The sequence below is a fragment of the Talpa europaea genome, assembly GCF_964194135.1.
Source record: "Talpa europaea genome assembly, chromosome: 14".
Classification (NCBI taxonomy): domain Eukaryota; kingdom Metazoa; phylum Chordata; class Mammalia; order Eulipotyphla; family Talpidae; genus Talpa; species Talpa europaea.
This window is the reverse complement of record NC_140082.1, coordinates 1,226,432-1,243,268: the sequence shown is the minus strand read 5'-3', so window position 1 is coordinate 1,243,268 and position 16,837 is coordinate 1,226,432. Positions and strand designations below refer to the sequence as shown.

The following is a 16,837-nucleotide window of genomic DNA, read 5'->3' as shown; positions in this document are numbered from 1 at the left end:
CACAGTGCCGAGCCCCGATGCGAACCCGGGCGTGCAGCCTCGGGCTCAGCCCTGGCGCAGAGCTGCTCCCCTCACCTCAAAGGAAGCGTGTCCTGGGCGAGAGCCCCCCGCGTGTCCCTGTCGTCCGTCGTCTTCGCTTGAGACACGATTCTCCACCCATAAGGCCTGGCGCCGGGGCCGACCCCCCAAGGAGGCTGCTTTGCAGGCGAACCCCTGTATTCGCGCAGAGGGCTGGAGGTGAGAGATACTGGTGAGAGAGACGCGCCGCCTCCCGGGGCGCCGCGTGAGCACTGGGCCACGAGCCTCGCCAGTGCACCACTGGGCCCGTGACCCCCTCGAGTCGGGTGAGGGGGGCTCGCCCCACAGACTTGGAACCCGAGGTTCAGAGCTCAGGCCACTCACCCGAGGTCTCTCGGCCAACGCAGAGCCAGAGGCAGAGCGAAATCCCTGTCCGCCCACGCCCGAGACAGGGGTTTGCAAGTGTGACTGCCCCTGCCCCGACCCCCCAGGGGACGGTTGTCCATCTGTGTCCCGTGCCTGGGACGGTGCCAAGTGCCCAAGTCCTGGGGGGGGCCCCTAGTGCATGTGCGTGAGACTGTGTTTCTAGAACCAGCCAGGATGCGCTGGCCTGGCCCAGGGTCGCCGGTGGGGAGCAGGGGCTCCACGCCCTCTCCCTGCCTCCCTGCGGAGGGTCGCGCCCCCCAGGGTTGTTTCCCCGAACCCTTGTCACACCTGTAACCGCGCTGAGCCGCACTCAGAGGGGCGGGGGCGGGGAGGGTGCTGCTGTAGCAAGCCGGGGTCCACCCCCATCACAGACCAGACCCCACATGCCTTCGCAGCAAGACTGGGGTGGCCCCAGGCGGCTCCCCACCCCAGTGTCTCTCCCCGCCCTGCCCGTGTTCTGTGAGAGCCTCTCATTAATGTTGCTTGACTGTGACATCGATTTTCAGATCCGAGGGGTTGCGGTGGTGGCGCCCCAGCCCAGCCCAGCCCGTCTCCCCTCAGCCCCGTGAATGCCTCTCTGGTCGTGGGGTTCCCTCCTGCTCCTCCTCTTTGTTCAGAACCGCCATGTCCTCACCCACTGTCCAGCCCAGCGGCTCTCAGACGCCTGCTGTGGCCCTTCTTGCCCCCAGAGAGGACTGTGAACCCCAAAAAGCAGTCATTTATGTGGGTTATGTACATCCACGTTGACAGAACCAAAAATTAAACCTGAGAGCTTTTTTAAATGAAGGTGATAATACCTAGAAGTGATCGTTCACTGTAAATAGCAAATATAAGCTCATCACATGTAAATAACATATTTTTATGAAAATAACTGTTTCACGATAAAAGCACGTATGGGAGTCGTTGCACATTCTTGCACACCTGGTGCACTGGAGGCTCCGCGCTGCCAGCGGGGACATGGGGCGGCGGCCGAGGTGCGCTGAGAACACGGGCCGCGAGAGAGGAGCAGGGCTGGCCTCTGGCACTCTGGCGGGCGGGGGGTTTCGGGGCCCTTGGACCACCTGTTGGGAACCACCCTACAGATGGTGGCGCCCCACACATCGCACACACCCCCATTTCATCCATCTGTCCCCCAGACACTTGTTTGCTCAACACAGAGACAGTGACAGTCCCCGCAGCACAGGGACAGCTGCTCACCTCCTGCCGAATGGGACGCCGGGTCTGCCTGGGAAAATACGGCTGTGAGCAGAGCAGTCAAGGTGCCCGTCCTCATGGCGCTCGTGGTCGATTGGGAAGAAAGACTATTTAAAAGCCCTAAGTAAAATCCCTCCCGTTAGTAAGCAGTGGTAAGAGCAACTAGAATACTGATCCGGAAAAGTCAATCACACAAAAAGACCTGCATGAGAAGCGCTCCTGGAAGAGGGCGGGTCCATGCAAAGGTCCTGGGGTTGGGTGCACGTGCCAGCGGCTCAGAAAATCAAAGGAATCCTCACTCTGTGCTTTGCCCCATTTATGTGGTGATGGTTTCCCCCAATTTATTGTGCAAACAGAATAGTCAGAACCATTCCTAAGGTTTTAGAAGTCCACCCTTCTCAAAGGTTTGATTTATGTCATGTCTGTCCAAAAGGACTGCTGAAATGAGCTTCTAGGTAAGGTGGGTCACGTTTCTACCTGAGGATATTCTGTTAACCTCGCTGCCATTGATGTCCGTGGTGTTACTGGTACTGAATAGGGCACTCTGGGTTGCCTGCACCAGAACCCCAGCTCCAATTATTCAAGCAAAAGGAAACTGAATGATCCATCCAGTCTGCCTCTGGGTATAAACACAAAGGAATTGAAGGCAGGGGCTCAAATAAATACTGGTACACCAAGGTTCATAGCAGCATTACGCACCGTGGCCAAAAAGTAAAAGAAACCCACGCTTCCTGCAGTGAGTGAATAAACTGAATGTATACCTGGGCGGTGGAATATTATACAGCCTTCAAAAGGAAGGGCCTTCTGACTGATGCTGCAACACAGGTCACCGTGAGGACGTAATTCTGAATTAAATCATCCCATCACAAAAGGACAAACACTGTAGGATTCCACTTAAATGAGGAGCCGAGAGGAATCAAATTCCGAGACAGGACACAGAACGCTGATCTCCAGGCAGAGGGGCGTGGAGTCCGTGCGCAGCGGGGCCGGAGTTTCACATTGGCATATTTCTTTCAAGGAAGTTGACTCATCTTCCAGATGAAAAGCCCACAGGTTCCAATTAGACTCCAGCGGAGTAAGATGCACGAGTTTTCCTCTCCCTCCATTTCTCGGGAAATTTCCACAAGGAAGACCAGATGCCCCCAGCAGCTTCAGGCTCCAGCCTCCCAGCTGGTGTCCTTTGGAAAGGACACGCTTCCTGTGAGGAGCTGACCCGCCGGCCTCCTCCCTGGCCCAGATGCTTTGAGTTAGGGCGGTGATGAGCCCAGAACCACGGAGCCCGCCTAACACGGCGGCACCAGCCCGCCGAGGCCCGTCCTGGGGCTTCCCTCGCCCCAGCAGTCCATGACGTCAAGTCCTCAGACCTGTCCCCCGTCAGGGACTCCCAGGGTGGTCCCGATTTTGCGCAAGTGCCCCCGAGAGACAACACCCTGCAGTGCAGGAATCAGGAATGCGGTTCCTGGGCCCCGCTGCTCTGCCCGCTTCTGCTGCACGTGGCCCCCGGCCGGCCCGTGAAGGGAGCGGACCCGCAGTGAGCTTCCGGTGAGCCCCGGAACCCGAGTGTGTGTCCTGAGAGCCATAGGGGCGCGGTGCAGGGGTCACATGCCATGCCACCGACCTCGAAAGGCTCTAGTTCATCTCCGTGTGCGGGAACCACGGCAGCACGGCCCGGCCTGCTAGGAGCTCGTCGGCCAAGGTGCCAGGGCCACCTCCAGCAGCCGCTTGGCCGAGAGCGGCAGGGGGCTGCCCTGGCCCTCGCGTCCACCAGCACAGAAGAGCCGCCTGCCTTTGTGACTCGGGTCTTTCCTCTGAAAGGCCTGTTCAAGGCCAAATGGAAGTAAATGGCTGTTGCAGTGACCAGTAAATACGCGTCCCGGGCACTATTCTCGACCCTGGAAATATGCAATGAGCAAAGGGACCGAGTCCTCATCTGACCAAGCTCACACTCGGAGAAGGGGGTGCCCTGGAGACCCCCCGCCACAGCGCAGGCTTGGGTGACGCTCGGGGCAGGCGGAGCCTCGTGACCCACGCCAGACTGGGCACGCCGGGCTGGGTGGACAGACCCCCACGCGGCAAGGGTTGCATTCACCCGCTGGAGCTCTTCAGGGCTCTAAGAGTCAGAGCTAAGGCTCCCCTTGACATCTGGACCCTTTCCAGAATGATCCATCCTGCCGCAGCCGCCTGCACTGTGTCCAGATAGCTTCTCACAGCGGCGTGTCTGTGGCCCCGTCCGTGCAGGCCTGATTTAGGACAGCAGTTTCCCCCGAAATTGTTCCATCCAGGACTCCAGTGGGGGCTGACCCCCACCCCGACTCGGCACGCAGCACAATGAAAGCTGAGTCCTCCCCACGCAGTCCCAGCCCAGCCTACCCGCCAGCCCGTGGGGACTGGACCTGGCCCCGCGGCCACGCCGAGGAGCCAGCCGGAAGGAAACAGGCCCAGAGGGACACAGTAACAACGACACAGAGACCACGATTGGCCCAGGTGCGGTGTTGTGGGGGGCAAATGGCCTCGTATTTCAAAAACCATCAACTGCCCGCGTGAAAGAGGCGGGAGAACAGTGCCAGGCGGGGCCCGGGGGCCGCGGCAGATCCCGTGCGGACACCGCGTGTGGATGTTGACGGGAGCAGGCCAAATCTGTAAAACAACATCCTCGAGAGAACTAGGGGAATGTTTGCGCTACGAAATTATTAATTTTGTTCCGTATGACAATGGCGAAGTGATTATGTTTTACGATCTTGAATTATTTATGAGTGAAATGGCATGAGGTCTGGCTTCAGTCTCAGCTCCTTTGGCGTAAACTGCAGAGGGCGTGTGAGCGGCCGGCCCTCCCGCCCGCGCCGGCAGAGAGAAGACAGCCCTTTGCCTGGGCGGGGGTGGGGGAGACGCCGCGGGCGCCCAAAGGAGCAGCAGCACCCCTGGGGAATCGCAGGATTCCTGAGCTGGGACCTCAACTAGGGATGAACTGCTGGTAAAGAAATGGCCATTAGCCCCCAAGAGCAAAGGCAGGCGGGAGGCGGCTCAGGTGGCAGCCGGAAGGGGGCAGTGAAGGGTCAGCCAAGCGGAGGCGGTTTCCAGTGGGGGCTGCAGGGTCCCCTAGGGACCGGGGAGAGGGGTGCCCGCACCGCGCAGGAGCCGGCTGCCACCGTGTCCGTCGGGAGGCTGGGAGCGCTCCACTCGGGACGAGGGCTGGGCTCCAGCAGTCCACACGCATGTGCGTGCATGTCTGTGCACACGGGTACACACTCCTGTACACTCGTGTGCAAACACAGACATACATGTGCACACGTGCGCTCGTACTTCATGTAAGAAATTGAAGTGCCTGTGACAGGCAGGGGTGTCCGTGCTCACAGGCGTGCAGACCCACGTGCCTCACACACATGCGCGCCCATGCGCATGCTCGCACACACGCTCAGGAGCTTGGGGAGCTAGAACTGGTCCTTGGGGCTCCCACTCCCATGGCGGGCGAGGTCCCTGCCGACACATCATTAGTGGGGATCAAAGAGGGCGTCGCGGGCGCCAGCTCCAGCCTGGAAAAGGCCCCAGCGGCGCAGCTGTCCCCAGCTCAGGAAGTCACTGGTGGGGGCTGGGCTGATGTGATCACATGGTTGGGGGTGCGGAGACCCAGAAGCCAGCTCGCGCGTGGGGACGGGACACGGGTCAGGCTGTGGACGGGCCCCTGCGCTGGGTCCCCCCGGCCGCCGGCCCCTCCCCTGCTCTGTGCACACGAGCTGCCCTTGTGAGAGAAGATTCTAAATTCCGGGACTCTCGATGCCTCCCGAGTGAGGTGGGATGCTCGGAGCGGAAGAGGCCGTTTTATGAGATTCATGAACAGACTTTTAAAATGGGTGGCATCGCGTCTGGATGCTAATGTGGGCTTAGGAAAACTAGACTGTTTTGCATTTGGGAAATGATCTACGGCTCCTCTTTGAAATAATTTTGCTGAAGTAAAAAGGGGGAGGCAGCTCATTTAGAGAGAAATATTAACTGTCTTGGTTTCCGGTGCTATGACAGGGAGCGGGTGGCTGTCGGCAGTGGAGGGGGGCCTCGGGGAAGCCCCAAGGAGTCCGCGCAGAGCTCACCCCCAGGCAGCTCCTGAAAGCTCTCCCCGGCCCCTTCCTCCGCCGGTCACCTTGGAGGGCCGCCGGCAGGAGGCTGGCGAGTGCGGATATTAGCCCACACGTCTCACCCCAGTGGCAGAGCCAAGTGCAGGCGCCGCACCTTCCCGCCCAGCAAGCACCCCTTGCAGCTCGCCCCCAGGCAGGTGCGCGGGGCAGGGCTTCCTCCTCCCGCAGCCAGAGCCACGGCGGTGGAGGGCAGCGGCCGCGGGCCCGGCCGATCTCTCGGCTAGCAGGGGGGTCGTTTTCCCCGCTCGCCCAAAGGCCCGTCCTCCCCCGGCCGCCTCAGAATTCTCGCGTCGCCTATCACCTATCAGTGACCGCTGGTTTCTCTATTTCACGTCGTCGGGTCGTCCGCCACGGGAACGGCCGACCTGACTCACCTTATCACGCGTCACTCCCTGCTCTCCCTCCCCTTTGCAGCAAGAGGCGACGTTTCCTCTGCCCGCCGGCTGAGAAGCCTCTGCGGTGTGGCCAGGCCAAGCTCCCGGACCGGCCCCCGTGGGCACCTGGATGGACGCGCGTCCGCGCCCACCGTGGCGAGCACCTGGAGGGAACACCGTGGGGCCTGTTGGTTTTGAGTCGAGGGTTACCCGCTCCTCAGACGGGAGCCGGTGGGGTGGCAGCACCCCACTTCAGGCCACTCCTCGTTCTCTGCCAGCTCTCCTCCCCCGCCACTGCCGGCGGCCGACCTGGCATTCGCTCGGGTTGGTTCACGGCCCGTCTCTTGTAGCTGGGACGGCGCAGCTTCCCGACGGCTCCCGCACGCTCGTGAGGGGATCAGCCTCGGGTCTAAAAAGCAGAAATGCAGCTTCCCAGGCCACCCTTGCTCTGACACTGACGCTGGTGGTCAGCCCGGCTGCCATCCGCCTGGGCTCCCCAGCAAGCGTGTGCCCCGGTGCCGGGAGGCCGCGTCCAGCTGGTGGCGGCGTCTGCCCCGGCCTCCCATGGGCGCCGTCCGTCCTCCACCTCCCCTCCCGCAAGCCCAGCCCTGTCGGCAGAGCCCGCCCCACCGACCGGCCTCCCTCCGGCGGGGTCACATGCGGAGGAATCGGGCCTCGGCCCTTCAGCACCGGAGCTGGGAGGAAGCACAGCTCACCCCGGATGGCGCCGGGTCCACCTTCCCTTTCCCCGTGGAGCGGAGACCAGAGGTCCCCGGGGACCCCACCCCTGCACTCGCGCTCCTGCACCCCCGCCCCAGTGGCTTCGCGGCGCTCTGGAGAGGGCACCTCCCGTGGAGAGCGGGGCTGCCCCGAGACGGTGGGAGCCAGACTCCCGCCTCCGCGGCTTCTGCTCGGTATTGGTTTTCTCTAAGGAACGTCTAATCCTCCTGCATTACCCGAGACAAGCACGTGCTGAAGAGCGTTTCTTTGGTGCATTTCTTTGGTGTTTACCTGAGCAGCAGCGGCATCTGTAAATGTAGGTGGGCCTGCAGGCCTGGGGCTCCCCTAGGCAGGACTTGGGGCTCCCCGAGCAACACTGGGGCTTCCCAGGCTGGACGGGGTTCTCCCAGCAATGCTGGGCCTTGGCCACTGCTGAGTGGGAGTGACCCGGTGTCCAGCGCTGCCGGCAGGCGGGGTTGTGAAGGACAGGGTGAATGCCAGTGGTGTCTGAGGACCCCGGGGCTCTCCATGCGTGGCGCCCGCCCTGGCCACGGCCTGTCACCCGGCGGCTGTCCCCAGCACCCGGGGCTCACGGTCTGCAGGGCCGGGACAGCGCTGGGTTTCAGGGACACACGGCAGCCCAGCATCAGCTCCCGCCACGAGGCCGGGCGCCCCCAGGCTGGCCTCCAGCCCCAGAGTCTCTCCACCGGCTCTCGTGGCGAACGTCTGCCCGGGACCATGTTCCCGCAGCAGCGGCTCCCGGAGCCAGACAGAACCCGCAAGCGCCCCAGGGGAACACGTCGTGAGCGATGTCGGCGTTCCAGCCTCCGCAGCCTCCTCCCCGCGGGGCGCACTGGCCACGACAGCAAGAAGCCGGAGCCGTGCAGCGGAAAGAACAATTTGTGGCTTCAGTGAGACGGCGAGCCTTGCGCAAAACCCGAAGCAGCAAACCCAGTTTCCAGCCGCGTCCTTTCGCGAGGCGGGTCTCCTGGCAGGGCAGGCAGAGGCAGGGGCTAGGGACCTGGGCTGCCCCCAGGGGCCTGAGATGGGGCTTCCAGCGCCCAGGTCTCCCTGTGGCCAAGGCGGACGGGGACATTTCTGAAGACCAGCGTGGGCTGCCCGGGGCCTGCGGGCCGGGAGGTGGTTGCATTTGGATGCTGGGTTTGCAGGGAGCTCACCCCGCCCCCTCCCAGGTCCCCCAGAGTGACCAGCTGGACATCCTGTCCGTTCAGCCTTTAGCCATTCTCAAGGACGTGTGCGTGTGTGTGTGTGTGTGTGTGTGTGTGTGTATGTGTGAGTCACTAACATAAGATGCACCTTTGCAGGTAGTTTAAGGAGTCAGATGAGGGCTTGCTGGTGGCGACCGCAGGTAACGTTCTCTGAGTGACCAGACCCCAGGCCAGAGGCCCTGCTGGTGCCGGGGCTGGGGTCCACAAGCCCGGGGTGTCGGCACGAGACAGTTCTGTGTCCCTACGTGGTGAGGAGGTCCCGGTCTGCATGCGTGTGCGATGCCACAGAATGTTGCACGGGCATTAAGAGCGTGTGAGCACAGTGGCGTCGAAGCAAGTCTGGACTCCGCCCTGTCATGGCACCAGGTCCACCTCCTGTTCCAGCCACGGCCCGGGCTCCGGGGGATGCAGGAGCTGCTGGGGTGAGCAGCCGGGGACTGCTTTGGGGCAGCTGGGGTGAGAGCAGAACTTCTTTCAACTTCTTCTTGACTCGAGCATGGCGCCGTCGAGGCGGGCTTCCAGAAGCGCCGCCGGCCTGTCTGCCTGTCCGTGTGTCCGTCCCCGGAGGCAGCGGGAGCTGCGATGCCTCCTTGTTCCAAAACGGATGCAGCATCGCACGCGGGGGCAGGTGCCCCTTGCCGGAACCTCCCTGGCTGAGGACCTCAGCCACGGGGTCCTCCTCCATCTGCTCCGTTTGGGGGATCCTCTTCCATGCCTCCGGCAGACCCTGGAAACCAGAAGCAGAAGGATAGCGGGTCCTCCCCCCTCCCACCTTCGGAGGGGGCGACCCCAAGGAGGGGGGCCCTGGTGAGCCTGAGCACCCAGACAGGGTGCCCCGTTTGGAAGTTTCTCCCCACTCACCCCTCAGCTTCCAGTTCCCCAAAGTCGCCGCGGGCGTGGGTCTGCCTCCCGCCGCTGGGGGTGGGGGGCCTTTCAGCGCCGTCCCTGTCATTCCCGGGTGGACAGAGGGTGGCTCTGTCCGTGTCTGGCCGCGAGCACGCTCATCGGCTTGCGCTGAGAAGCCCGAGGGCCAGCGAGGCCGCGACGCAGCAGGCAGCAGCCCCAAGAGGCGCCTGGCCCCTGAGTGCGCTGGGCTGAGCGCGCGGAGGGGACGGGGCCACCCAGCTGCAGGGCACCACCAGCCAGTCCCGGGGGCGCCCGACTCTGCCCTGCCCCTGTGTGGCTGCCGCAGCGTAGCTCAGGCGGCTCGTGTTACCTCCCGTGTCAGAGGAGGGACGGGGCCACAGGGCCCCACAGCCGCAAAGTGGGGAGACGGGGCTTCCCACCCCATCCCGCTGACGCCGTGGCCTGGGCGAGCATGTTGTGGGGTGTGCGGCCGCGTCCCGGTCCCGTCCACCAGACAGCACCCCCACCACCACTCGTGACGCCCCACAATGCCCCGGACGTGGTCACGTGTCCCTCAGGACGGCCCCCACGGAGAGCCGCCGCCCTCTGGCTCCGGGGACGCCCAGGGCCCTCGCCCCCCCACCACCCAGGTTTGGACAGAAGCGCCACGGTCCCTCGTCCCGGGAGCCCCCCAGCACAGTGAGAAACCCGGAAAAGCAAAAGGCGCCAGGGCCGCTCAGGGCCGATGCGCTGGCCGGCCAGCTCGCTAACCTGTGGCTCTCCTGCCCGCTTGCTCCCCAGGGCCAAGGTGAAGAACGGGGTGAACGTCCTGAGCGCCAGGAGCGGCGGGCCCCGGCTCTGGGACGTGCAGCAGGAGCTGGGGAGCGGCGGGAAGCACAGCGTGGCCGCCCTGGTGTGCCGGCGCCTGGGGCCCAGCGCGCGCAACAGGTAAGCGGCTCCCTGCACCCGCACCGCCGCCGGCCAGCCGGGCAGGCGGCCCTCGCCACGCCGGCCCCCGCCCGGGAGGGAGGCCAGCCCCGCGGAGCTGTCACCCTGCGGCCTGGCGGAGGCACCATCGGGCCCGCAGCCCCCAGGGCCGGGCGGCCCCGGAACAGACAAGCGCTGAGAGGCCGGCTCTGCCCTGCGGGGCCCTGCCCGCTCTGGCCCCGCGGCTCCGGCTGGGTCCTCTCCCGCCCCTGGGGTCAGGAGAGGCTCGCCCTGCGCAGCGCCCTGGGGTGCTGGTGGGGGATTCCAGGCGGGAGGCGGCGCCGCGTAGGTCGGGAGCTCCTGTGCCGATGTCCGGATTATTCCCTAGAGCAGCCGTTTTCTGAGCATGAAAGTCACTCACCCTCACGGCAGAGCATGTGCTGGGCCCGGAGACGTAAGCAAAGACCGAAGTCCCGTCTCAGGGTCCTCCCGCCCGAGCGCGACCCCTGCTGACGCGCGTTTCGTGCATCCGGGCGTCTGCCCCGCCCTGGGCGGCCCGTTCGCCTCCCAGAGGTCTCATGGTTCCCCTGTTCGGATCCTTACTCCCCTCTCACCTCGATCGAAAACACCCACGTCGGACATCACATGCGCTTCATACACGCTGTGACGGCTGCCTCGCGGCCCGAGCCGCGGGTTTCTACCCGGTGGTAGAGCCGGAGCCGCATTTGGGGCTTTAAGCTCCATCCGAGGCTTATTCTCGTAGTGAAGGCAGCCGGGATCCCCCTGCGGCTCCAGGGACTTCTTAGAAACCCACGTCCCGTCCTCTGTCCGGGCTCCAGGTGCCGTCTCCCGCGGTGTCCTGACAGCGTCGGCGCTCAGGGGAGAGGCTGCCTGAAAAATTCTCCATTTTGTTTCAAAACACTCAGCTCTTTTTTCAACCCCCAGCAGCCCTTCCTCTTGTGAGCAGCCGGCACAAGCATCTGGTTGCCCACCCCGTCCCTACCCCAGGAGGACTGTTAGTCGGACATGGGGGTAAGGATGGGTGGTGAAGACCCTAAGAAATGCCCTTGGGGTCTCTGGTTATAGCGGAGGAGCAGAGGCCAGAGTAAATCTCCCACATCAAATGCACGTAAAGTCTAATTAACCCAGGAGATCAGCGTTGATTATGCAAATAAAAGTGAATGTGGTCATGAATGGTGAATTTATGTATGTAAATAGCCCTTCCTGTCACCATCAGAAGGACACTCCGAGTGAGGGAGACGGAGACTCACTGTGGCGAGTCTGTGGCGTTCGAGTTCTAGAACTCTCCTTGACCCCGTCGTGATCTCTGAGATGCCGCGTGGCTCCCCCGGGCGTGAGTCACGGCTATTCCCCACTGGACGCTCCGTCCCGGCTCCTGGCTCTGCCCTCTTGGATCCGACTTCTGGGTTGGGTTGCGGCGGCCAGTGGGGGTCTCGGGAGCCCCGCTGACCCCACACAGACTCCGTTTTTGCAATGCAGCATGTCCCAGGGGATGGTTGCCTCTGCAGCTGACCACGACCTCCAGGCCCTGGGTGGCCCCAGCTCCCCCTCCCGAGTGTCTCGTCACTGACCACCCTGCGCACACCGCACAGCCACGCTGGCTGCTGCCCTGGGGCCTCTGCATCCGCTCTTCCCTCGGACTGGATCTTTTCCCTTTAGGTTCTAGCTCAAATGTCGTCTTCCCGGAGAGGCTGTCTGTGGCCGCTCCCACCAATCACCTGTTTCATTTTCTTTCTAGAACTTGCCAGAGTGAAATTGCCTTTGTGTGTGTTTTCCGCCTGCCCCCCACCCTAGGTGTGTGAGCCCCGTGAAGGCAGGCGGGACGTGCCACATCTGTATTTTCACGGCTCCCGTGAGTTGCTGGCACAGAGCAGGGACTCAGGCACTAGCCAAGAGGATAGTCACACACGTGGTCTTTGCAACCATACGTTGAGCTGAATTATCTTGTCTCCAGATTACGGAGGAGGACACGGGCCAGAGGCGCCTCTGTGAAGGGTTGAAGGGAGGTTTTCTGAACGACTGAAATGAGCGAATGTTGTTAAGACACCCCGAGTTAGCACGAGGAGGCCACTGTCAGAAAAGGGACAGCTCGGAGTGGGTGTGGGCTGGGAGGATGGCCCCCCGCGGGCCACGATGGGAACCCCAAGGCTCTGGAAGGGGCTGCAGCGGGAGCACCCTCCACGCTGCCCCCAGCACCTCCCCCCAGCCCTCTCAGCAGTGCGATGAGCGGGAGGTGGTGTTCCTCCCGTCAGGGGTTTACGAAGCAGTTTGTTTATGGCCGCGTTGTGGAAGCACTGCCGACCCTAAACGCATTTTCTGAAGATGTCCTTCCAGCTGGCAAGAGCTTCACAGCTTTGCCCAGCCTGAAGCTTCCTAGTCGTGAGGAAATAGAGCTTTCCTTCATCTTGACATGTCTGCCAGGCTGCCGCATGGGCCCCAGGGCCTGCAGGGGACAGAAAGGCTCAGACGCTTCCCCAAGGGCTTGGGAACTAAGGACTGTCCAGGTGCTGTATTCTGAAAGCCTGTTCACCTTGACTGCAAGGAAACTTCTGGTCACATAACCCTGATTAGAGAGTCTCAGAGTGGGAGCCTGAACTTTTGTGTATGTTTAGTAAACAGATGAGTGAGTGTCTGCCAGACACTGGACACATCAAGGTTCATGAGAAAGCTAGGCTTGCACCTCATGGAATTCATTGTTTGAAAAGTTGGAAAGTAATGAAATAAGCACACTTTCCACACTGGTCAGTGTTAGGAATAACAGGTGTGTAGTGTTGAAGAACCCACTATGAGGGTGGTATTTCTTAGGGTATAGATCACATGTCTATAAAAAACATTTATTTAATTTATTTTATTTATGTAAATTAAAGGAAATGTTATTTTCCTGACACATAAGCATCTAGAGTGGGTCTATTCTACAAGACCATCAGAAGCCCACACTGCTTCTTTCCAGTTGCTCTGGTGCCACCAGAGGCTGTGCTGCTCCTGTGGCCCAAGATGGCACCTTCACTCAGTGATCCAAGATGGCGGCCTCACTCAGTGATCCAAGATCAGTGGCCCAAGATGGCGCCCTCACTCAGTGATCCAAGATGGCGTCCTCACTCGGTGATCCAAGATCAGTGGCCCAAGATGGCGCCCTCACTCAGTGATCCAAGATGGCGTCCTCACTCAGTGATCCAAGATCAGTGGCCCAAGATGGTGCCCTCACTCAGTGATCCAAGGTGGCGTCCTCACTCAGTGACCCAAGATGGCGCCCTCACTCAGTGATCCAAGATGGCACCCTCACTCAGTGATCCAAGATGGCGTCCTCACTCAGTGACCCAAGATGGTGCCCTCAATCAGTGATCCAAGATGGCACCCTCACTCAGTGATCCAAGATGGCACCCTCACTCAGTGACCCAAGATGGTGCCCTCACTCAGTGGCCCAAGATGGCGTCCTCACCGAGTGGCCCAAGATGGCACCCTCACTCAGTGACCCAAGATGGTGCCCTCACTCAGTGACCCAAGATGGCGCCCTCACTCAGTGATCCAAGATGGCACCCTCACTCAGTGATCCAAGATGGCGTCCTCACTCAGTGACCCAAGATGGTGCCCTCACTCAGTGGCCCAAGATGGCGCCCTCAATCAGTGATCCAAGATGGCACCCTCACTCAGTGACCCAAGATGGTGCCCTCACTCAGTGGCCCAAGATGGCGTCCTCACCGAGTGGCCCAAGATGGCACCCTCACTCAGTGACCCAAGATGGTGCCCTCACTCAGTGGCCCAAAATGGCGTCCTCATCCAGTGGCCCAAGATGGCATCCTCACTCGGTGATCCAAGATGGCACCCTCACTCAGTGATCCAAGATGGCGTCCTCACTCAGTGATCCAAGATCAGTGGCCCAAGATGGCGCCCTCACTCAATGATCCAATATGGCGTCCTCACTCAATGATCCAATATGGCGGCCTCACTGAGTGGCCCAAGATGGCGGCCTCACTCAGTGACCCAAGATCAGTGGCCCAAGTTGGCGCTCTCACTCAGTGGCCCTAGATGATTGCACCAGTGCCCAGAAGCCCAGCCCTGGGACAGGGAGGACCGGGAGGCAGTGGATGCCAGAACATGGGGAAGTATTTTTGTCTTTACCGGAAGGACACTAGTTCACGGGTCAGAATCAGAATTTGAGTCTGTTCCACCTTCTGCTGGGAGCAGTCGTCCTCCAGGCCAGAGACGTGGACTGCTCTGCCCGGACCCCGATGCCTGGCCCCGCCACTCTGAAGCTCAAACCCCCTAAGATGGGAACATACTTTCGGGTTTTTTCCAGGGGAAGTCACAGCAGCTTGTATCAGAGGGAGGAGAAAAGCTGTGAGGAAAGGGGCAGCTCTCCACAGGGAGGGAGAAATCTGACCCCTGCGAACTCGTCCAGTCCAGCAGCCCTCCCCTTGCCTCCCTCCCCAGCGGCGCAGCGGCGGGCCTGCTCGCCTTCCCGGGGTCGCCGGGTGCCTTTCCTCCTGCTGTTTCCCACCTCACGCTGATTCTTCATAAGCAGCCCTTATCACTCCTCACCCGCTCCCTCGCGCGTGAGCGTCTCCTCGCCAGCGGTGTGCCAACTAGGGCAGCTAAATGGCAAAGACACCTCGTCCATCATGCTTTTAATTTTCCACCCGGGGAGGAAGCGGTGAGGCTTGAGGATGAAGCGCATCACCTGAACCCTCCCTGGCTCTCCACCAGGAAGCGCCGCCCGCCGCGTCTCTGTGCCAAGACAGACAATGCGAGTCTCTGTCTGCGCCGCCTGCGCCCCCTGCGAGTGGGGTTGGCTCTGGTGAAAGGGTCAGCCCAGGTGAGGGAGCCCCGCCCAAGCCACTGACCCAGCGAGACAGAAGCTGAGTTCTCCTCTGTGTGGGCGTGTGCCTGGGGAGGCTCTCTGGCCTGCAGGGGTAGCGGGTGCCCAGACACCTTCCACCTCGTTGCCCACCTCTCTTGGGCATTGCTGAGGTGGATACAATCCAAGATGGCGCGCCACCACCGCCAACCCCAGCCCTTGGGGAGGGGCCGAAGGGAGGCCGAGCGCTGTCCAGACAAGGAGCCCAGAGGCCACACCCTCTGCCACCCCGGTGGCAAGCACACCCACGCGGCCACACTCCTGGAGAGAAGCTGGGAGGGCCCCTTACCCCTTTGGGGTTGAGTGCCCAGGGAAGGGGGACAGGAGGAGGAGACAGCCGCAGACCCCGGGGTGCTGACATCAGCTCCGGGTGCTGGAGCCGGCACTGAGTGGGGAGACGCAAGCGCGAGTCCCACAGAGGCCTGTGTCTTCGCGCGGTTTAGGGTCTGCAGCAGCTTTTCAGGGGGTGCATGTCCCTGGCTCGTCTCTGCAAACCTCTGAGACTTGGACGTGGCCGCGGGTGTGAGCTCATGTTACAGGTGGCGAAACGGACGTTCAAAGACATTAGACGTGAGCACCACCGCCCGGCAGGGAACAGCCGCCACTCCCTCGTGCCTCCAATCCTTGTCCTTCGCAAGAAACTCACCCCGGTGCGGGGATTCCTCTTTGCAGAAGCCAGAATACGTTTTGGGTTTTGTTTTGTTTTTTTTTTTTTTTTTTTTTTTTAAAGTCTTTTTTCTTTAATAGAGGCATGTTTTTTATTTATTTGTTTGTTTGTTTGTTTGTTTGTTTGTTTTTTTATACATGCACTGGGTACAGTCAGAAGCGCGGGAGGGTGAGAGAATTCACCAGAGCCAGAGCGGGGAGCAGAGCAGGCAGAAGGACCGAAGTCCACTGCTGAGGGGAGCAGCGGGCGGCAGGAGAGGTCTGCGCGCCATGTGGGACCCTCCTCCGGTGGCCGGGGAGCAGCCGGGGATCGAACCGGCGCTGCAGAGGCCGCGGGCAGCTTCACAACCCAGCGCTCAACTGCTGCGCCACCGGGGAGGCCCTGGGTTTTGTTTTGTTGTGGTTTTTGGTCTTTGGTTATATTTTGACCCGTAAGAACTACAGGAAGGCCCGTGACGTAACGGAACGTGGATGCATAAAAGTTGCTTTTCTAACATCCACAGCCAGCCCTGACCTTCAAGGCCCTTCTTTCCGGCTGGCCCAGTGGAGGAAGGTGTTAAAGAAAATTCCATACGGCCCTCGGTGCCCCGCGCGGGGAGATGATGGCCCCCCATATCCCCATTTCTGACACCCCGTATCGTTTGGGGAAGGTTTTCCTTGGAGACTTGCAGACCTTTCCGCCCGCAGGCGTTGCCGCTTGGGCCGCTGTATTTAATGCACCAGGTCGGTTCAACCAGTACCTGAAATTCCGGAACATTTCCAGGCCTGTATCGACTGCAGGAAACCACAGGGGAAAGATCAGGGAAAGATCTAGAGCCCCTGCGCGCCTGTGCAGGTCGGTCTGGACTCCCCGGCCTGACGTGAACCCCCTGGCAGTGACTTCGGGGGCTGCGTGGAGCCGCGAGGCTGGTCTCCTGGGGTCAGCCTCTGACCGGCCTCCCGCCGGAGGAGCGAGGAGTAAACGAACATCCAGTGGCAGCTCTGTGGCTGCGTCCTGGAGGGGAGACAGCTCGACCCTCGGAGCTGGGACTCGGGAGACCCCGGGCTCAGGTCCGCCCCCCAGGCTTGCTGGGCTTTGACCACGACTGACCTTGATGTCCAGGTTTTCCCCGCTGCGAAGCTGGGATGAGAACCGCAGCGTAACTGCCACGGCTGAGAGCTCCGGCGCAGAGAGGAGGCCCCGGCGCAGGGCTCGTGTCCCGGAGCCGCAGCGCCCGCAGAGGCAGGTCTCTGTGGGGACGTGGGCCCGTGACTCTCCCCGTCTCCGGTTACAGAGGAGCCGCTCACCCGCCGCCTGCAGTACACCCGCCGCGCGCGCCGCCAGCCCAGACCGTGAGAAAACAGTTCGATGGCATCCAGGAGCAGCTTCGGAGGGGCGAGCGCTCCGGCCTGTCCCTCCCGGGGACACGCAGGCAGGCGCGGGGGGCCAGGCGG

General features: G+C 61.8%; 1 protein-coding gene across 1 annotated transcript in view; it reads left to right on the top strand.

Moving 5' to 3' along the window:
• Positions 1-16,837, top strand: part of TMEM132C (transmembrane protein 132C) — a gene marked incomplete at its 3' end in the record, with an annotated part of 180,460 nt that overhangs the window by 117,575 nt on the left and 46,048 nt on the right. Inside the window, exon 3 of the mRNA XM_084253164.1 lies at positions 9,736-9,882. Coding sequence (XP_084109290.1) covers positions 9,736-9,882 — 147 coding nt within the window. The remainder of the gene's footprint in view (positions 1-9,735; positions 9,883-16,837) is intronic.